This window comes from Tigriopus californicus, chromosome 11 (assembly GCF_007210705.1).
Source record: "Tigriopus californicus strain San Diego chromosome 11, Tcal_SD_v2.1, whole genome shotgun sequence".
NCBI lineage: Eukaryota > Metazoa > Arthropoda > Copepoda > Harpacticoida > Harpacticidae > Tigriopus > Tigriopus californicus.
Window position 1 is genome coordinate 8,026,584 of NC_081450.1, and position 22,865 is coordinate 8,049,448.

At 40.4% G+C, this 22,865-nt stretch overlaps 2 protein-coding genes across 3 annotated transcripts in view; one reads left to right on the plus strand and one right to left on the minus strand.

The window, feature by feature from the left end:
* The window catches only part of LOC131889870 (methylthioribose-1-phosphate isomerase-like), a 42,871-nt gene extending 27,068 nt beyond the window's left edge, over positions 1–15,803 (minus strand). Inside the window, exons 1-2 of one of the 2 annotated variants that reach the window (XM_059239085.1) lie at positions 15,605–15,802; positions 4,280–4,475 (exon numbers count right to left, since the gene is read on the minus strand). In XM_059239085.1, coding sequence (XP_059095068.1) covers positions 4,280–4,475; positions 15,605–15,757 — 349 coding nt within the window. In that variant the 5' untranslated portion in view covers positions 15,758–15,802. Of the gene's footprint in view, positions 1–4,279; positions 4,476–15,604 lie in introns of both variants that reach the window. The other variant, XM_059239084.1, reaches the window with a different exon arrangement.
* LOC131889869 (zinc finger BED domain-containing protein 4-like) lies at positions 751–3,241 on the plus strand. The gene is made up of 2 exons (XM_059239083.1): positions 751–1,327; positions 1,394–3,241. Exons 1-2 carry the CDS (start codon positions 1,192–1,194, stop codon positions 2,983–2,985), a joined length of 1,728 nt encoding a protein of 575 aa, XP_059095066.1. The 5' UTR covers positions 751–1,191; the 3' UTR covers positions 2,986–3,241.
* Positions 15,804–22,865: the final 7,062 nt, after the last annotated feature.

A 22,865-nucleotide genomic window follows, 5' to 3' on the forward strand; every position in this document is an offset into this window, starting at 1 on the left:
TCCTCACATACTGTACAATGTGAAAGAGGGGTCAGCTTCTCAAAAACGTGTTTGAAGCCTCAAACTTCCAAACACTGGTACCAGCAAACAAACGAACCTGCCAGAGCTTGCCTAAACGCTACTGATGTGAAGCAAGCACCAACAGGGCAAGTAGTCCGGTGCTGAACTTGCCCAAGTAGGAACTTGCCCAAACTTGGGTTTGTACACAGACACTTTCAACTTGAAATAGTGATGCCAATTTTTACGCAAAAATATCAGAACGAAATGGCATAAGGAAGAAGGAGATGACAACGGAGAGGGAATACAAAGTAAAGTAAATATTGTAATTGATTTGTCTTGTTAATTTTATTGATGGAAAATCATGGAGAAAAAAATATGCGATTTAATTCAGGGGAATATTGGTCTCACATTATTCAACTTGGCAGTTCTAATAAAATCCCATTTGAAAATCATTCGACCTAGAAAGTGACCAAACTCTACAAAATTCAAATCGTATCAAAAAAGCACTCATAAGTCTTGCCTCAAAAGACATCTCTTTTTATCATTGAAAGCTATATAATCTTAAGGGTAGCTTTTGTTTTGTTTCGATTTATTGTATGGACACCCGTATACTGATTGCTTTACAACTATTGTGCAAGTGGATTGGGATAATAAAGTTAGCAGTCACTCCTGCAATTTTTCTCCATCAACTTAATCAGCTTCGGTGCGATGATGGTCTTGGAATTTGGATCCGACTGAGCTTTGGAATGTTGCAACGAAGAAGCTACGGCGTCTTTTTGGGTGCTTTCTGGAGATGAAGGTTCGGAAGAAAATGTTTGGAGGCCATCGCTTGCTCAAGAACCTGAAAATTTAGGTCAGCGTGTAAAATCTTTTGCCACCCTCGCGGAAGACCGGACCAGACGAGATAATAACCCAATTGCAACTCAAATTGTGGACCATAATGGGGAAATTGTTATCACCATCAACAATGTAGGTCCTGATGGTCGTAATCAGGATGGTGAGGATTGGAATAATGCAGATTCAGGGCCAAACTTTGCTCCATCCACTCAGACCGTTGGATTTGACATTCTGGCCAACGCGAAGCCAAATCCGAGAGACAAGATCTTGGCGGATCCTTCGAAAACCGATCAATTTACAAGTAACGGGTCCAATTCAACACCAATGTTAACTGCAACAAGCGTGTTGTAGAAGATGTTTGATAAAATGGAAAGAGATATCGCTCGTTGCAGAATGTGCCAAATTGATCTCAAGATGTCGAATCATGGCACAACTTCGCTTTGGAGGCATGCTAAGAGTAAACATTCTGAGGAATTAACTATGTTAAGTTGTATGTGACACAAAAAAGATTTTCGCCCAAGAAGCAAAATAGAAGATGATTTCCGTTCTTTTACAGATGAATGTGCGTCAGAATTGACCCAACACAAGGAACGCCCATACTTGGCCAAGTCGGAAAAGAAACTTCATTTAGATAGACTTCTGGCCAAAATGATAGCAAAAGACATTCAGCCTATCTCAATGGTTGAGGACGTTGGTTTCCTCAACTTCTGTCAAGCATTGGACCCAAAATACAGTCTTCCCTCGCGACGTACCTTGTCAGATACTATACTACCATCCATGTTTGAAGAGATTCAAGGAAGATTAGTGAAGCAATTGGAACAAACTAGTTGGGTCTGTTTGACTACGGATTTGTGGACTTCGCTCAATGCTGTTGGATTCCTAGCTGTAACAGTGCACTTTTGGAACCAACACGACGAGGATCTTTGTTCCTTTACATTGGACTGTATTAGAATTCACGGCCGCCATACATCCCAAATTCTCGGCGAAGAGTTGCAAAAAATACTTGTTAGAAACAATGTATTGTCCAAGGTTGTGGTTTGTGTCACTGACAATGGTGCAAACATGGTAAAAGCTGTCAAAAACACCAAGCTTTGCCATATACCTTGCTATGCACACACTTTGAATTTGGTGGCCAATGGATCTCCAAGGAATGTGCCTGCCGTCCATAAAGTGATCGAAACAGCATCAAAAATTGTAGAGCAAACAAAGAAGAGCTCCATAGTCCATGAAAAGTTTGAAACTATTCAACGAAATCAGGGTATACCAGTGGTGAAAAAGCTTATACAAGATGTGGCCACGCGATGGAACTCAACATATGAGATGATGGATCGCATTGTAGAATTAAGAGGCCCAATTTGCGAGTTGATGAGTGAACAAGGGATGTGTGACAAGGTTGGTTGTGTTGATTCCAATTGGTGGCAAGCCGTTTCTCAATGTGTAGAAGTTCTTCAACCATTATATGAGGCAACGCTTGAACTATCAGGAGAACAACGACCTACAGGCTCCAAAATAATTCCAATCACCAAAATGCTTACCCATCATTACCAAAAAAATGTGGATAAATCTGAAGCAGGATCTGTGGCACATGATTTGGCTTCAGAAGTTCTAGCAAACATAACCCGTAGATTTGGAATTTTTGAAGACTTCCCCGAACTGGCCATATCAACAATTTTGGATCCCCGCTTTAAGAGCCATGGGTTTCAGTATGATTGCAAACTAACGCATGCGTCAGATTTACTTCTTCAGGAACTGGGAAAATTGATCGAAGTAGAGGCCCCTTTTCATCAAGTTGAAGAAAGCCGTCCGAAACAAACCCGAACATCTCTTTGGGAACCATTTGATCAGTGCATTGTACAAAAAAGAGAATCTGGACTCTTCAAATCAGCGAGGTGTGAGCTCAATGCATATTTTCAACAACCATGCGAATCACGTCACTCCAACCAAATCACTTGGTGGAATAAAGATGGAAGGGCTCAATTTCCCTTATTGTATAAGCTTGCAATGAAGTATTCAATTATTCCAGCAACATCTGTGCCCTCTGAGAGAGTTTTTTCCGTAGCTGGGCAAGTTTTATCAAAAAGGCGAAATCGCCTTGGAGATGAATGCGCCAGATTATTGATCTGCTTGCACAACAACATAAACGCCTGATTTTTCCATTTTAGCATCCATCTTCCAACACTTGAAATATATTTATTTTAAAGTTCTGAAAAAGGTACATGTTACACGTAGGTTAAAAAGGCTTAGCAAATCTTCAGGGAAATTGAATTATAACCATTAAAAACTATGTTGTCTGAAAGAATACAAATCACAACAATTATCAAACATCTACTTGATAGAAGTCAAAAGCATACTTATTTACAATTTGAATACAAAGCAAGAGATGATTTACTATACCACGATTGAGATGATTGTAATTCAATTGTGGTAAAAAGCATGCTCCAAATTTCCATCAATTGGGTTTATATCAGTTTTAGTTCATAACACGATTTTAGGCAGGATGGATTTCGGTTAAAGTTGTAATTCAATAAATCGGCAAAATCAGAGTTCTTCACTTCGGCACAGGCTAAAAAATGCAGAGAAGTGTTCGAGTGCCTGCATAAAAACGCAACAACAGCAATAACAACAAGAATGTCAATTAGCATCCACAATAATGAGCTTCACTATTTTTTTTAGATAATGCAATGGGTACTATTATATTTGATTTATAATTCAGGGTCACCAAACATTGCGTACATATGTAGAAGAACATTTTGAAAATTCACGCCTTTTCGATCACGTCAACGTTGCAATTTCGTTGGGATTGGATTCGTTGGGAACTTAGGCATCAAATAATCAATAAACATCAATTGAAGTCGATAACTTTTGTCAGACAAGTTATATTTTACGGCACTCAGAAAAAATGGTCGCCAAAGGTGATTCCAAAAGTATTAATACCGGCAGAGTGTTTTCCCCCCTAAACAGACACAAGATCAAAGTAAAAGCCTCTTAGCCTCTTAGCTTCTAAAAGATGTTGCATGGATACTTGGGACTCTATTATTTATCCTTAATGCTAGACGGTATTGTATGTAGTTGTCATGGTTTTTTTTTTAATTTTGTGCTCAGTTGTAGTTCTCTGCTTGGGTTAAGCTTGCCCAAGTTCTAGAACTTGGCCAAGCTTTGCTTGTAAACAAGTAGTACTTGGGTGTCTGTGATGACTTGCTACTTGCCCTTTTCCCATCAGTACTAAACGCCCCCATACCTAATAAATTCTAATGTAATACTTAAAAAATACTCGCATCATCCAATTGACAGTTTAAGAGCGCTTCTTTGTTGTTGTGCGGTGTCCTATCAAATAGCCACAGCAAATTTATTCAACGCAATCCTTGAAATACAGGTTAGTGGTTCAAAAAATGTAAGATAAGTCAATGACACTAAAGAGTCCCTGGATAAGTATATTACTTACCTCTTATGGCATCACATGACTTTTTTAAGTTCACAGCAGTTGGTCTCGAAGTTTCCAAGAATGATAACTTGTTCTTGATATCGTCGACAGTCGCTTGCATGTCCAGGTTTGCAGCTTTGTCTTGAAATAAAAGACCTTTTATTTCAATAGCCAACCCCAAGCAAGCTACAATTGCAATAGCTGGAGCACCTCGAACCTGCAATACGAATCAGATGAATAATGGTTGATAGCCACATACACTGTGAGATTAAAACGAAAAATGCCAATAACAGTAAACATGTTTAAGCCAGCAGCATATAAGAAGCGTACGCGAGCAGATCCAGATTGTTCAAAGGTCGGTGATGATGATGTGTGTTTAACAGAATGTCTGACGCTTACTCCCGCACATATGAATATCAAAAATGAAAAGTCGCTAATCTTAAGAATCCTATTAAAAAGATAATCAAGCATTGTGTCTCCGTGTAGGGTAGATATGAATCATTAGAAGAGTTAGACTTTAAACACATATCAAATAATAGTAACTCAATCATTAACACGATTTGACAGACCCCATTCTTTACGAGATTGTGAAAATATTGCATATCGAGAGACGCCAAAATACAATGTTCCGTCCCGACATTGATTCCCACACTGGACGGGATTTACATAGATAATTTTGACCCAAGCACTGGGTGAAAACCTTGATAGCTCTCTGAGATGGAGAGCACCTAGTACATGGGCTTCAATTTCTTAGACCTATCTTAAGGCCTCCGGTTATCACCCTAATCAGGGCATACGAGCAATAGTTCGAGCTTCCTTCATCAAGCCTCAAACTATCGTGAATCAATTGATTGACTATGGATACAAATCGCTAGCTACCTCTACTCCCCACGACTCCTCTACTTTTTGTAAAGTCTCAACGAAACAATATCTTCACCATCTCCCCAACAGGGGCCATTCGAAGGTGAACACATTCTTCATCTTCTCCATCAGGCACCAAATCCAAATATTCCTTCATACCCCGAGATGTATTGGTGTTGCAGGTCCGGATTTTTCTTCAGTCTCCGTTCTGCGGGCTCAAGGTGTGGTGCGGGCTCTTTGCATCTCCATAGTTACTGGATAACAATTTATTTGCTTCTTAAACTGCAATCCTACTTCATAATGACAGTCCTTGTATATTAATCCATAGATATCTAGACACGGGATGGCGGAGGCAAAACAGAGCGGACCGAGTGGTTGTCTAGTGCTATACAGAGAGCAACCAAGATATGGATTTACTTTTGATGAGTGTCCTACCTTCTTTGCAGTGAAATATGCTTAATTGCAACTTTGAACATTATTTTCTCAGTTTGTTTCCCTGTTTTGTTATATTTCTGTTCATTCTATCTCAAACTATTATTTTTTGTTATGAAATGGACATAAATGAATGCATAGCAATTCCTTACAGGTATTTATTCATAAGGTATTGACTTTACAGGTTAGATTAAAGGTCTGTGACCTTAGAATAAGCTTTAGCTTAAGTTATAATTATCATATTAGAAATGGCCACTCTCCTTCTATTCACGTTGTGGTCGATTGCGCCTTGGCAATTTTGCGAGATCCAGACGTATTAACTGCCGCATTGGTACGTTTTTTGGCTGCATGTACGTTGGAATTAATGTCAGCGCATATATTCTTCGCTAAGAAATTGAACAAACGCCGAGCTATCTCACTCCAAAAAGCCTCAAACTCATGGCCATTGTCGCAGCTGGCTTGGAACAAGGGCGCAATGAAATTGACGAGCTTAGTTTCTTGCAAAGAGCTGCAGCAAACACATCTCGTTGGTTTTTGGACGTCATCAATAATTCATTGGCACGCGAAATCCTCTGAATGATCTTATAAAACTTCAAGACCTGCAGACAGAAGGCGAAAATCAGGTTACTTGGGGGTGTTGGGCCTCCTCGGTTCACTTGTGCAAGGAATGTAACTTGTAGGATTCGATCACTTTCGTTGTTTAGACATTGGAACTTCACGGCAAGTTCTTTGTCCTTCACAAACAAGACCTTACAGCCTTCACAGCTCTTGCAGTTCGCCAACGACCTTCCAAGGTATCCGGCTACGTAGTAGAGGATATTCTGATCCTCGTCCTCAAAGCTAATGTCCTCATCTGTTGGAATTTAGTCCAAAATGAGTTCGGCCCTGTTCTGAATCTGACTTTGGTCCACTTTAATCACAGACTTGAACACTACTTTGTGAATTTTGGGAACCGCACTAAAGGTCGTAACTTGATGGACTTTTCTGCTTCCAAAATCTGGCGTAGAGACACATAGTAGTTTCCTCCAGCTAGCTGGCGAACCCAACCAAAATGAGATTTGATAACATCAGACTGAAGCTGGCCAAGGAGTACAAATTGGAAATCTTTGGATTCTAAGAGATGTTTGGCAACTTGGATCATGACTCTTGTGGTCTGGATTGTTGCCAGGAAGGTCTCTCTTGTTATACCTTTTTTCAACTTGTGACATCCATCAAGACTCTCCCACAATCCAAACCATGATTCAAAACTTTGAAAAAAACAAGGCTCTCCGACTCAGGGGATGGAATTGGTTCTTTCTGCGGGTCTAGTTTTTGCTTGCCACCACTTGGAGTTTCCACGTTGACTACGTTCCACCATTAACGAACAATTTTCAGGAATGTCACAGGATCTTTCCAGTCAGGCTTTGTACCTTCATTCACAAAGAACTCCATGGTATCGATGGTTGAATCGTGAAATACAGCATCTGCCAGACCCACATTCGTTTTTTCTTTGGAAGACGGACTGATCACCTTGTGGGTCAGTTTGTAAGCCATTTTGATTGGCTTGCCTTTCTCCATGTGGAACAATTCTTCAATGTGGAGAAATGAGGGATGAATCACGACTGGGGTCTGGAAAAGTGGACATTCCAAATAGTTTCGGACCTGGAAGTTGTAGATATTTTTGAACCAATGTACGGGGTCAAACGACAAGAAGAAGGGTTGGGATGGTACTTCTGGATGAGGGTTTTAAAAGTCCATGGCAAAGTTCTTGAACATATAGCTTTCTATTTGCGCTGGCATTGTCCAAAGACAATAATGTGACTCGGCAACCAAGGTCTTACAGAGCCTGAATGACTTGGTACGTGGTGGTCTTCATAATTTTCGTGTCGATCGTAGTCATTGGGGACAAGGCAACGTTATAACGTTATCTCGGTAAGGGCCAGCCACGGATTCGACTATGAACACAAGGACGGTGTGACTGGTTGCTGCTCGTCCATTAATCCGAAGAAATTTCCACCCATGAACTCGGCACGCTGAGCACAATAAATCTCGTCGGCCATTAGAACCAAGACCTTCTCGCGTCCATTAGGGGACTTGATACGCTCGCCAAGGTATTTTTTTGTTTTCTCGTTCAGCCCACCATCATTGCTTAATGGACTGGTAAATATTTTAAGATGTTTGATGCTTGGAAGGCTCAAAATATTCTCAGCCAGGAGTTGGCGGTACAGGACAGGGGATGTTGTTTGCCACAATGAGCAACAAGTAAGCAGATCGGGAGAGTACTGTCTTTTTTCCTTGTTGCTTAGCATAGGCAAACTGAGTTGATCCATCATAAAATGAAGCTTCCGGGTGATGACCTCGTCCAAGACTAATTCAGAAACTCTGGTCTTAAAATGTTCCACTAGACAGGTAATACTTTACAAGAGGTAACTCAGGGACGGTGAGCAACTGTGACCATGAGTAAGAGTGAAAAAGGCACCAAAAGTGCGCCCATAACGAGTTGATTACAGAAAGAAAGGAACATTTAATCCAATCTAACTTAAACAAACTTCAAAAAACTAACTTAACCTAACGTAACCTGACCTTTCGGTTGCATGAGCCTGGGGGCGCCTAGGGTGCGGCGCAAGCCTGTGGCAGCTTGATTGGGAGGGTTCTTTGCCTTGGATCCCAACTTCATGCTGTAGTGTAACAAATCTTATACGTAATAATCTGTAGCTTTCATTTGTAACGCTGTACATGACTCATCATAGTTGATGTGCTTTCAACGCTTAATAAATCAGTTTGCATTTGAGCTCCATCGTGTTCACTTTATTCGCGCCGTTCACTGCACGCCATAACATAACACGTGCTAAGTGCAAACTGGTCACTTCTCACTGTCGATAACGAAGCAGCTGTCCCTGAGTTACCTGTTGTAAAGTATTACCCACTAGACATTCTAAAGATCGAGGATAAACTGGAAAGTCTTCTGAATAGGCCTTGATTGCGCTGAAAATTTTGTTGAGTTGAGAGCATTTTCGGATCTATCTTTCCATCTCATTCAAATGAGCCATCACAGCCTCAGGAACATTCACATTTTTCTCTTCATAATAGCAATCAAAATTTTAGGGCCTGAGGAGCTTGATGTAGCCAAACTGTGTTTCGTTGTACCCTTTAATGTGTTTAAATGGTTCTCATTTTCCAACTTACGCACACAAACGAACAATACTTTGTTTTTAAATGGTTCAAAGATTTAGCATTTGGTGTTTTTCTACCAATCCTTATGCTCAAAAACGGTAACTTGGCTTTTATGCCAAACCAAAGTCGAATCCTTAACGTTCCAATTTCTTGGCGGTTGGCAATTCGAGGCTAGAGCGAGATTTTCTCGACAACCACTCGGTCGGAGAGGTTGCGATAATCCAGCTCGATGGTTGTCCGTTACCGTTACCGTTACGCTGTCCATGATCAATCGCATCCTGATCCTTTTCTTGACGCTCTTACTAACGACGATAGCAAATTCCAAATTCCAGAATATTTCTATCGCTTTTTCAATGACGGTCAAATGAAAGAGTGTTGCCATGCATTTACTTCTGGCGAGCGCAATCCGCCGTGTCTTCATTTTCCCACGCGCAGCTGACCATGGAACACTTCATCCAGAAGGACACTTCATCCAGAAGGTTTGGAGTGTATTGAGAAGTGTTTTAATTAGGGACGTTATGTATAGGACCTATTTGGAAACTGGCATTACTACGAAAGCATACATGCAAGTAGTTTCTTTACTTAGCCAAGTGGGTGATAGGATGAAAAACCAAGATGTCAGGCACTTCCTTTTTTAAAGTTTCCTCTCAAATCATAGTTTCTAGGATCTTTTATAACGCAGATAAATTCAAATCTGCACCGTTCAGTCGAGAATTGGATCTGCTGGGTCAAAAAAGGAAGAATCCAACCATATTATGGTTTAGGCCATGGACTTCTAAAAAAAAAGAGATGGACTCCGCTCTGTCACAGATTCTATTTCTTGGGTGACCCACAAGGGAGAAACGACAAAGTAGCAACGCCAATTCAGCCTGTATTATGTCTAAAGGCTGGTTTAGTCTTGGCTTGATAGGCTGGGTCAATAGTTTAGCATAAAGTGGTGAAATGGGCTGGAATGTTTGACTGGTCCGATTCATTCGCCTTGAAATTGCTTATTCAGGGCTTCTCTTTTCAAATGAGGAGGCTAATGATAAGGTTTAATATATACACTTCATTGAAGGAAAGCTACCAAGTGTCAAATATTTGGAACTGCATTATTGTGGAAATGCTTGTTATTATTTTCAACTTCATTTCATGGTTAAACCATGTCCCTGACCAATAACTAAATTCCAATAAAAAGTCAAGCTGGCTTTGGCTATCAAATCTGTTTGAACCCTGGTTGCGCTGGAGTCAAGAAGTGACCATAACGGAAAAACATTTCGCCTGAACTCAGGTACTTCACTAATCTACGTTAATTGAGTGTAAAAATAACATCATTGTTGGCCATATTTTGTCCAGGGAAACCTAGGCATGATTATCTATGATTAAGTGAAAGTGTTCTTTCAGTGTTTTCAACACGAGGGTATTTTCCATTGCATTGTGGTCAAATGTGAATTTCACCTTCAATTGCCCAATTCCAATATGGTGAAATCACCAATGTTGTGTCCATGGGAAATTCTGAAGGCAAAAATCACAATGAAGAGGTAAGAAAGAATGAGCAAGTAGTGACACTTCTGGTACTTAATGTTTTAAACTCTCATTTAAGTCTAATTGAAAGTGGCAGAAACATGTGCATATCTCTTGTTTTTGAACAAAGTTTCTGTTTGTCAATGTATAACTAATAGAGTGACGTGATATGTAGCCAAAGCAAAAACCTTTGAAAACATTTGGAATTCCTCAATAATCAGATCGTTTTGAAAATAACTTCATTTTGAAATTCAGCAAGAGTTATCGTATCAATCCAAAAATTTGATATGCTCACTTCTTAAGCTGTAATGATGAAGCTGAGTCTTGGGTTTGTGGCGTAACCATCCAAATATCTGATAAGAGATCCTTGCAATAATTAAAGTCTAAACATATGTCATAATTAACTATCACCTCTATTAACTCTAAACAACTATACTAAACCAATTGATCTTAGTCCTTTACAATATGTTCTGCAGGAATCACTGTCTCATCCTAGAATAAGAATAAGAATAACTTTTTAGTACTCTCTTTAACACTCGTATGATTCTACTTTCTACTTCTTCCAATCCTTCCTTCTCCCCAGACGGTCTCCGATCTATGACTCAAAGAAACAGGTTCTGGGGAACCCTCGATCCACCTTTTGCCTCAAGCAGGAGTTCCGTCTTTCTCTCTACGAATAAAGATACTTGTTGAGTTGACTCCCTCTATTAATACCCCGGGTCTACAACCTCTTCCAAACACCACTAAAATGAATACCTAAAATCAGAAATATGAAGAATTGGGCCGCAAATTGCCTTGACCATTGAAATGCATTATGAATTGCACAATACCAAAAAAAAAGAAAATTGTCTTTCAGTAAAAGTTATTAAAGCAGATTTCCCTAGCTGTTTGAAGTCCTAGTTGTCCGCCTTGGCCGTACAGCAGAGGGAATTCGTAGGCCTTGTAGATCCGGTTGCATCTTTGAAGTCAGACTTGGACAAATTTTTGAAGTAGCGTTCCAGATCAACCCTACATTCCAGGCCTAGCTCGGTCTGCCAACTCAAACTCGTTGGTAGACCAAATAACATGCAAAGATTGAAAGATAATGGATAGATGAATATAACCTTTCATTTCAATAGCACTAAGGATTATATTCCTTGTAGCGGTTAGAAAAGCCGGGAAAAACCAAACAAAAACCCAGAAGGAATCACATAGAAGGAGCTCCTTTAAATTGAAAATATGTTCTTGAACCTCAATTACTTGTAAAAAAAACAAGTACATAATACCTTCCCCGCCCTAACTATGACATACTTTTTGGATTGTAGGAGTTATAACGCACCTCATGAACTTGCTGTCATAGTTCAACACCATGCTGTTTCCAATTCAATTCAACATTAAATGTTTTCTACTGAGGAAGACTACATGTGGAAACTGAGAAGCTCATTTTCAATTCATTTACAATTTTGTATGACAGAGTTGCTTTGGATCATTTAGATTTGATTGTAATATCCAAGTGGAAGGGTCAAGTTATATTTGAAAGTTTCATATTGATTTAAGCTAATGTAACTAGAAGCTCAAATTTGGGTAGAGATGAAAGAAGAGTTTTGCAAATATCATACTATATTAGGTATTATGTATTGCTTTTACAATTGGCAATAAGTGCCCATTGAAACCTATATCTTGGGTTTGTCAAGGGAGGAGAGTTTTACTAACACTGCTGGAATTTGCATTCTTAGCTTTAAAGAAGAATGAATGATAGAAAATTAGGAACTAAAAATAGGGCAATTGTCTTAATAATTCGTAACTATTGATATTTTTGTATTTTCCATGAAGAAAGAAGCACTGAAAATGATGTAAAGGGTGCTCTTTCAAACAGAGAGCTCGCCTCTTTCCCCTCTATGGGTCACCTTCTTTTTGCCGTGCGCCATCCATGTCTTCTAGAAATCTATGTCTAGGCCAACTCACCCGTCCCTTCGATTAGTTATCCTCTCTTTGCTCAATCTCGGACTTCTAGACATGCGGTCTGCGCACGGAAGCCAAAATTTGGTATCTCCTGAACCGTTCATCTTTTCCCAAATAAGCGCTTCATACTACCACAAGATCTTGTTCAATAGATAAACTTGGCCAAATTTGAGCCCAAACCTTTGCTTAGGGAAGCATGATCAAAGTTATGTTGTAAACGCTAAATAAGATTTGAACATTCGGTTGGCTCTTGGTCTACCACTTGAGCCTTTGACAACATAAATTTGAAACAGTTCACTTAACAAGTAAACGATATGAAAATGACCTACCTTTAATTGAAGGGATCTACGTTTCTTGTTTTCGGAATATGATTTGAAAAGTAGGTCAGGGTGGCAATGAGCAAGAGCAGGCCGATTGAGTGGGAGGCTCGGTTTTAGTCCATATTTTTAGAAGTCCGTGGCTCAATCAGGGAAGTCTGCCTCATCGCATGCGGAGTATCGATCTCGGTCGATCTCCTCTCCCCTGCCTGAGCCATGAACAAAATTTAAACAAAAAAATCTTTGAAGCCTCATTTTGAATACCCTGGAGCTTTTCTTCTCTCTGTTAGGCATTTGAATACAACTAATGGTCTCTGCTCTATCACGTTTGGTTTTATCAAATTGGCATTTGATGCTTCAATTTCAAACTATATCCTTTTTAACCCAGGGGCTCTGAAATTGCTAAGTAGGGCCAATTTTCTAGCTCCCATGCACTCCTCACTGGAAGCCCAAGCCATATCTTGCCAAATAAAAAAATGCCCAGACAAATGAGGATACAAATCAGGACATCATGGGGCACAATTTCATTGTTGATAACGAGTTCCGTGGCTTTCATAAAAATAAGCTAAATTTGAATTGATGTTTTTGAAAATTTCATTTAGCAAAGCCATGCCCAAATCTTAAAACCTAACAATTTTTCGTTCTTGATGGTCCAGAGGATACGAATAAAATAACGCAACCTCAAATTTATCCGAAAAACATTTGACTTGAAACCGCAACGTCCACCCTCAGCATGTTGGCCAAGCTAAATTTCAATTCAAAATGGCATGATGCGCACAGTATATTTCAACTTTCTATTCGATTGAATTCTAAATATATGAACTATGAATGCCCTTTCAATCACATCACTCTTTGTTAGGGTGACTGTGAGTCACTTTTTGAAATGTAGAAATGAACAATTCGCCTCAGAAAAAGGCAAATTATTTTAGCATTATTTGTTGAGTGGGTCGTTTCAGAGTACTGATTGAGAGCAGACCAAAGATTTTTTTTTGATTTGGTAATTGCCACGTGACCTCATTCTCATCTTCTTAGTAACCAAAGCTTGGTTTTGGTCTCAAATTTGACTATTTGACAAGATCTTGGGATTCTGTGATATTGTAATATGAGATATGCTAATTTGAATGGGTGGGGGGGATCTGTAATATTCCCTCACTGTTTCAGTGCCCATCTCTAGAAGGCTGTGAATTAACAGAGATTGCCAAAATAATTGCTTGGAGGCAATTTGTATCTTTTTGAGTTGCGAAATCAAGAGGAAAGGATCATTTAATCTACCTTGGCAGCTTGTCAAGGCGAGGCGAGGAAAAGGCGAGGAAAATAAAATCTTTATTGCGAGTTTGGGTCTCATTGGATTAAGATTTGACACACATATATATTATGTATACTATTAGGACGTCCCATTATGGGTTCGAGGAAAATAGAAGTTGTGTGATTTCATCGTTATGTTGCAACCATAAGCAGATCTGGTACGAGAAAAAAGTCTAGAGTATTGGCATCATTGGCATCACTTATTTCAATCGGTGCTTGAATGTTTCAGGAAACGAATGATGCCAATGAGAATGATACCTGAGGAAACGATTTCCTCAGGTTGTCTTTATGTAGACGCATAAAGCCATTATATAATGGCATAGGTAGAAGAGACTTGAAACATTGATTGAATGAGTGTGACACATAACAAGGATGTGGCTCGAGCAATATGTTATGATTTTAGTTAAAGGTTCGTTACGTGAGCTGGATCTTATTTTGATCCATTTTGGTGTCACTGTCAATGTCTCGGGGAAAGGCATAAGCTTGAATGATGCCTTTTGAATCTTTCATTGGACCGGTATTGCGCTGAATGCTTGAGACTTTGGAGGTATCGTGCCCATCATTACATTGGACGCCATTACGCACCCAGAGGCTACCGTTCAGAAACCTATTTGATCAAGTGAAATTGATAAAGTTATGTCGAAGAATTGCTAACCGAGTCCCGTACGTTCTTGAGAGGGACTAGCGTCAAGTTGAAAACAAATCCGCATTGGACCGATTTCCAATCTGGTTTCATGGTCTTGCATCAATGCACACCGAAGTATTTGGAGACAATATACATTTGGTTTCATGGGAATAATTGGATTGAAGTGAGCGAGGACTGAGAACGGATATGTTGACGTCTTCAAGTCACATATTTTTGCTCAATTTTTGCTCAAAAGAAGTGTTTTCTATTTGTTTACGAGACCAAGAAACGCTTTGAGGTCAGTGACATCACACGATTTGGTGAATTACGGATTGCAAATAGCTGTGATGGGTCAGGCAAGACTAATACTGATAATGAAGCCTCCATACCCGACCTCACGCTGAACTTTTCCGTGGACAAGGTGATTTTGTGGGCTCAAAATCTCTTGGTGGCGTCCAATACCTAAAGTTGTAATTAGAATAACTATGTGGCACTGATGACATGATGTCCTTGGTACAAAGAACTGATAGCCCGACGAAGTTCAAGTTTTTTTAGCTTCCCATTGCCAAAAAGTAATCTAACATTTTCATTCGCCGTGATAGGAGATATCCACTCTGAGATCACGATTCAAGTTCAACAACCTTTACAGCTAGTTATGAGATGATTTGCAAGTCATCCCCTGGATTAATTTCCAGCTTTGTAAAGTAATTAGTGATAAACGCACGTATTACTCGTCAGATTTCAACTTTCATCAATAACATTTTCGCCAAGCAGTAGTAACAAACAAAACTGCTATTCTACTTCATTTAAAAGCTATGTATTTGTTACGACCCAAAAGACACAAAAAATGTCGTTAGTGGTACTTCATCCGAACAACAGAAGAAAATTTTAAAAACCTTTGGACAACTTCAGCAATGACTAATAATCCCTTCTGGTCAAAGCAATCTTGTCGAATTCTGCTTCCGATTATTTGGATGCCTTTGTCTTGAATGAACTACATTTTGACGATCCGTTCCGACTGTTATCCATTCCATTTTTTGTAGAGCGACTAACACTATTCATTTTCGACGTGATGCCGCTTAGAATGTGTCAATTTTTTTCTTATTGGTTTATACACATAATTTAATTCTGAATGTCCTGTCATCGAAGCAAAATATTCATTTCAGGATGTAACATCTCGTGAAAAAGCTTTGTACTCGAAACACTTACGTTCATATTCCGAATAACGGTCCAGGCCTGGTCAACATTGTGTACTGATATATATACGTGATCCAGAGGAAGCAGCAATTGGTCCAAAACCTCCAAAACACCATTGCTTCGATCATACCGTATGGCTTCCAACGTGTTTTTGCTACTCGGCATGATTTGTCTTACTTCTAGTTCTGTTAGTATTAACTGCGTGGGAATAAACGCAAAAAGGAGATCAGCTGAACACAGACTGTCACCAAAAATATTCCTTGAATCAGTCTTGTCCATTAGACATGAGTAATGAAAGCTCTTGTTTAATTTGCAGCTGGGAGTGTCATTTCTATTTTTAGAAAATTGGCCATGTAGCCCGAAACTAGAAAAGAGGAAGTTTTTCCTCATAACACGGAATCTTATGCTGCTCCACTCTCAAGAAACTCGAAACCTCATTGTGGTCATTTTTTACATTCACCGATTGGAGGGAGCAGGAACTACAGAAAAATTGCACACATTGGTAAAAGGATTATTGTAACAAGTGGGTTTGGCTGTTGGTTTGACAAAATGCTATTTCTACAGTTTCATCAACAGATTTGCGATTTGTCTATTTTTCCCTGAACTTGCGAGGGCGGATGTACGGCCTCGATCAAATAAGAGAAGAAGAAAAAATATCGTAAAGGTTCCGTGAGACATAGTTCAACAAATTAGAAAATTCTTGAGCAATCCGGAAAGCTAAGCCAGTACCAAAGCCAAGATCTAATAAAACAACCAGAATTTAACAATGAATTCAAGGATTTTCGTTCGAAGAATGCAAAGTGATCAGTGTCTCAACTTTTATATTCTGGTTTAAGGAATGCTAATGCGATATTCCAAATTTGCATTTGTTGTTAACAGACTGTATAAATTCTCTATATTCCGGTTTTTGGAAGGAGAAATGTTCACTGGTGCCAGGTATTTTGAAAATAAAACCGCCTAAATGTTTTGAAAGCACGAAAGTTTTCTGCCCAAATTAAAAAATGTTAAATTCTCCACCAACTTTGTTTCTGATCCAATTTTCTCAAGGTAATCACCTTGCCTTATTGCACTTATTTTTCAAACTCACATAGGGCCAAAAAGATACGCTTCGGGGATGACAAATATGCCGCTTAAACAATGATGCACCATGTTAATCATCAATAAAAAATAACACATAAAAGTGGGATAACCGATGAAAAATGTATCAAAAGGCTAGCTGCGGTACCTGATTGGTAGAGCATCCCCTTTGTAATGTGTGAACTCTGGTTCGATCCCAGGTCAGTCGAGTTCAATTTTCTTTGCCGTATTGAAATTACAACATGGGTTGCTACTTTAGCAACTTAAATGGGTGAACATGCGGGCCATTCCCGAGGGGGAGTTAAAAATTAATAATGGCTGTGAAGCGGGAAGATCCCGGACACCCAAAAATCAGATGGGAGGCCGAGCGAGAGAGCTACCATCTGACTTCGTAACAAACAAACGAATCACCAAAACTTACTTTCCCGCCAAAGAAGATAAACATCTGAAAAAGTTGCCAAAATTAAATTTGATTCTTTGTACACCTCTTTTGACTTGGAGTTTGGCATCTTTGAATGCTTTTACAGCCTCCAAAACTCGTTACTGAAGTCATGCTTATTCATCACAAACATCGAGACCATTACTACGAATGCCTTTAAAGTATTGTTGAAGTGGTGTAAGAGCAACGCTCAATCTAATACTTTCAACGTGCTTGAAATGTAATCATTCTGCACTCTTAGAATTCATAATTTCTTGGTAAGGTATTTTGACTTTCCTCTTGCACTGACAGATGCCACAGTTCCTTCGTCGCTTAGTTTGGGTTACTTACGTAGCTCTTAAAGCAGTACCCAGGTATTATTGCCAGGCAACTGTCCGTGATCCAAATGCCTTTCCTAGTCCGTTGTGCGATGCAAAGACCCAGTCGCATCAACAATTTCATTGTCAGATTTTGCCATTTCAAACGTGAGAAGTCATTTGCACAAATAAATAACGAGAGTTGAAAGTGGCCGGTGCCAAATGACATATGCTACATGACATATGAAAATTCCGCTGCATGTATATTGTTTAGTGATCTAATCTAGTGATAAGGTAAGTCATGATTCTTTTTATACATTTATTGACATTGAAAAGCAGACAGTATTGAAAAAAAGCAGATGGAAATATCTATTTCTTGAAAGGCATATAGAACAAAAGAGTTACTAGCTGTGACGTCGGACTTTCGTCAAGAAAAAGAAATAAGCACACTGATAGGCACTGGTTGAGAGGGCTCGCATCAAGCAAGTCATCATCCGTTCCGCATCGAGAGGCAAATTCTAAAATATATTTTTCTTCTAAGATTATCAAAGTCCACAAAGAGATGAGTGTATACTATAGAATGATTCAACTAGTGGCAATAGAGTCATATTTCTGATTCAAACTCAATCGATCTTTCAAATTATGGACGCCAAAAGTTGGCGCCGAGCTGGAGCCATATTCCAGTCTGCACGTTTCAAGAATTAAGGCCTCTAAAGACTTTTGAATTGATTTCAAACGATTGTTAACAAATTGTTTTTGCTACTTTGTGCTTCTCTGTTAGTGACAGATCGTTTAACAATTTTTTTACAATGACTTTGTACCAAAGTGGGTCAATCCTAATAGCTTTACTACCGAAGTGGGCCAAATCCAACAACCCGTACAGATAATTCAGTTGTACTTGTCCGAAACCATTGCCCGGAGCTTTAATAGCCCTACTACCGATGGCGGGAATTAAAATATTTTTGAGGCAACTTGTACAGGTTATTTAGATACTCCTGGCTCTGATTAACGCTGGCGAAAAGTTATGCCTGACAAAATAATGGCATACGTCGAGCTCACAATCTAATATTTGCCCTAAATATCTCAGATATGCACCTAGTCATGCCTCGCTCACCTTTTCTTCTGTATTGAAGCCCATCAGCCCTCCAAGAGCACTAAGTACTCTCACCCTAAGCAACCTTTGACAGTCAAACAATCCCAGCCTTGTGCTTATGGCCGTTGCTTGTAGAAAAATCAGACCGCTGGAACTAGATTCAATATGGCTAGTCAAGTAAACGCGTTCATAGACAACTGACGTTATTCCATAGAGTAAAATTAAAGACAACATGCCCAGGCAAACCGCACTGTGCATGCATTGGATTTTGACATTTTTTCCATTTTATATGCTTGTCTAGGCAATTAGCAGTGTGGTATTGAGCCAATTGGATAGGGAGTTTGAGTGATATGGGAATCTATGTTTGAGGCGTATTGGTGGATGTACGGTGGGGAGTAAAAAGAACGATATAAACAAGTATGTACCGGATCAAGGAATAAAGAAGGTCCATTTTATACTGTGTCCATATTATTAAAGGAAACGACTTAACATGGCGCAGTCGGTGAAAACAGTGTTCTAAAGCCCGACTCAGTGCAGTGCAACAAAAATGGAGTCTAGACTGGGTAGCCTTGAGGGCCTCTCGTATGAACAACTGAAACGGAAGTTAAACGCATTCAAAGGCCATTTGACACGCTCGGTGAACCAGTTTGAAAGTACCTTGGCACTACCATTTGGGACGGATCAGGCGTATGCCAAAGTCACGCTGAAGATCCACAACGTAGAGGAAGTCCTGGAGATGATGGAATCGAAGAGTATGACAGAAGAACATTTGGCGGAAGTGGCTCGAGGATTTCAGGAGTGCGATCAGCTTTTGAAATGGGTCGGAGATAAGCTACGGAGTCAGTCCCAGTTTCCAGGCACGGATGTAATAGATCAGAGGGATCCGAATTTTTCTGTGGACCAACGACCCAATCGACCGAAAATAGTCATCCGCCAACCCGATGTGCTACGGGGAGATGTAGATCTCAATACGTTTGTAGAATGGCGATTATTGTTTGAGGACTATAGAAAACTTTCAGACTTGGACAAATGTCCCCAGAGTCAGCAGACTGCCAACTTAAGATCATTTTTGGATTTGGAAATGCGCGAAAAACTACGAATATCGATGCAAATTCCAGAGGACACATCAATGGCAGTTGATCAAATTATGGAGGAAATGCAGAAATTTTTTCGGGCCCAGTATAATATCATCTTGGACAAGGTCAAGTTCCACAAGACTACGCAACACGAGGGGCAGAGATTTGAAGATTTCTATGTCACCGTTCAAAAGAATGCATCAAGAGCTGAATTAAATGCCAAATGCAAGAACACGGATTGCCTAGAAGATCAGATCAAGGTGAAAATTATAGTCGGGCTACAAGAAGAAGCAACTCGTACAAAGTTGATGGCGATACCCGAGCAAGAATGCACGCTTCAGAAAGTGGTGGATATTTGTCGGGCCGACGAGTCAGCCATGAAGGATGACCGTACACTTGTGAAAGCCAAGGTGGGACGGGTATCGAGACAACAAGTCCAAAAGGAACGTGCCAATTCAAGGAGGCAAAGTGGCCAAAAACCTGGCACAAGACCATCAAATGGAGGCGATACAGAAACAAAGATGGTTAGAGACTGTTGGTTTTGTGGGCATAGTCATCATCGACGGCAGTGCCCTGCGTGGAATCAGGAATGCACAGTTTGCAAAAGGCAGGGGCACTTTGCATCTTCCAGGATATGCCGAGGAAAACCCAGTGTGGGAGGGGAAAACCCGAAAAGCCACGCCGTGACGATTAGAGAAGTTCAAGCGTTAAAATCGTTTTGGCCGGCACCAAAAGTCGAGGTAGGGATAGAGACATCGCAGGGGTGTCGATTGGGCACGTATCAAGCAATTCCGGATTCAGGGTGCGAAATGACCGTGGTAGACACGGATTTTATGAGGAATTTCGAGATTGGATTGGAATCATTACAAGACACCTCAATCCCTGGCATATATGGAGCTACAGGCGACAGATTCAGTGTACTAGGTCAAATACGCATCAGGATTGTGTTCGGTGATGTCGTGGTGTCGGACGACGTAGTCGTCGTCAAAGAAAAAGTCGGAATGCTCATAGCTTGGAAAAAATGTGTGGAACTTAGGATATTCCCTCATAATTACCCTTCCCAGATATCGGCGAAGCTTTAGATACGGGAAAGTAAAGTCCACCCACAGGCATGGAGGCCAAGTTGGATGGTCCCAAACCATCCAACCCCACACGAAATTCAGGAAGTTAAAGAGAAAATGCTATTGGAATTCGCTGACGTGTTGGTGGACGATCAGACACCCCTTAAAGCCATAAAAAGTGAGCCCTTAAAGATAGAATTAGTGGCAGGGGCGGTACCCTTTCAAATTTTCAAGCCAAGAACCGTGGCACTACCCCTCCAAGATGCCACAAAGAAGGAATTGGATTCCTTGGAACACAAGGGAATCATCGCATCAATGAAGGGAAAGTCCTCAAATTGGTGCCACCCAATGGTTGTGGTACCAAAAAGTTCTGGTGGTGTCCGAATTACAGTGGATTTGACAAAATTAAATAAGTTTGTCCAACGACCAACACACCCATTACCCACCCCTACGGCTATAGTAAGCGACATTTCGAATGGGAATAGATATTTCACAAAATTGGATGCGTTAAAAGGCTATTGGCAGATCGCGTTGGAACCGGACAGTCAGGATCTGACTACATTTATAACTTCTTGGGGACGGTTTCGGTTTCTCCGGTGGCCAATGGGATTGAACGCCACAGGGGATGTCTTCAATTTGAAAATGGATGAAGCATTCAGTGATATTACGAACATGAGGAAGTTGGTGGATGACATTCTTCTATTTGATTCGGACTTTGCAGCACACGTTCAAAATGTTGGGGAGCTCCTACATCGATGTCGAGAGCATGGTATCTCGATGAATAAAAACAAGTTTGATTTCGGTCAACCCGAGGTCAACTTTGTTGGATTTCAAGTGGGAGTTGACGGCATTCGTGCCGATCCGGCTAAAATCAAAGGATTGAGAGAATTCCCAAAACCCTTGTGCTTGAAAGATATGCGATCTTTCATGGGCATGGTGAATTATCTCAGTGGATTCTCGAATAAAGTGGCGAAGCTTTCGTTACCTTTGAGGCCATTAATGTCAAAAAAAAGTAATTTCATTTGGTCATCGGACCATGATGATGCATTTGAGAATGTGAAAGCAGCATTGTCCGAACTGCCAACTAAAACCCCATACGATCCGAATCTGGAAACTGTGTTGGAGACGGATGCAGCAAAGAGGCGAGGATTCGGATATATTTTGAAGCAAAGAGACCACAGCGGTAAGTGGAGATTAATTGAGGCCAACTCCAGGTGGTTGAGTGACGCTGAAAAGAATTATGGAATGACAACGTTGGAGATGATGGGCGCTTACTGGGCTACCAAGAAGCTAGATGGATTCTTGAGAGGTCTCCCACATTTTACGATCGTAACTGATCACCAGGCAATTGTTCCTATGATGAACTCGAAGACTTTAGATGAAATTGAAAATCCAAGACAACGCGAAATCAAAGAACGCATGCAGCTCAGGTACCACTTTACATACAAGTGGGTCCCTGGGAAGGACATGCATGTCTCCGATGCTTTATCCCGGTGTCCAGTGGAAATTCCCCAGGCAAACGATCTACTGGTGGACAAACTGGATGATCATCATATGGTTCGGTCGATAGTTACAGAGGTGGATGAAGCCTTTAAGACCGCAGATGGTCCGAAAGATCTATTAATCGAAAAATTAAAAAGTCGTGGGAAGACTGATGACACTTACCATAAACTTTTAGAGCAAATTCGTTGTGGCTTTCCCCGGAACAAAAAAGCATTGACCTCTTGCTTGGGCGATTATTGGAATCAACGAGATAATTTATCTATTTGGAATGAGCTAGCCATCTTAAATGGTAAACGAATCGTCATTCCTCTGCAAGAACGAGATGGCATTTTGGAAAGTCTCCACTCTTCACATATGGGAATTGTCAGGACGAAACAACGGGCTCGGAAGTCGCTGTATTGGCCCAAGATGGACTGTGATATCGAAAGGATGGTCAGCCGATGTGAAGCGTGTCAACGAGTCCTTCCAAGCCTCCCAAAGGAGCCAATGTGGTGTGAAATTGAAGTGAATCGACCATTCCAATCGGTGGCTATCGACTTATTTTCTGAATCGGGCAAGAATTTCTTGGTTTATGTCGATCGGTACTCAGGTTGGATGGCGATGCATTATTTCCAAAACGCGCACACTACATCTACAAACGTCATGAAGCCATTGGAGAGATGGTTCATCGATTATGGCGTTCCTGAACGATTAGAATCGGATGGAGGACCGAACCTAACTTCTCGTGA

Bases quoted from the DNA above. Each gene is read 5' to 3' on its own strand.
- LOC131889869 (XM_059239083.1), top strand. From the start codon at position 1,192: ATGTTTGATAAAATGGAAAGAGATATCGCTCGTTGCAGAATGTGCCAA. The intron at 1,328-1,393 runs GTATGTGACACA...GTTCTTTTACAG, and splicing joins GGAATTAACTATGTTAAGTT to ATGAATGTGCGTCAGAATTG.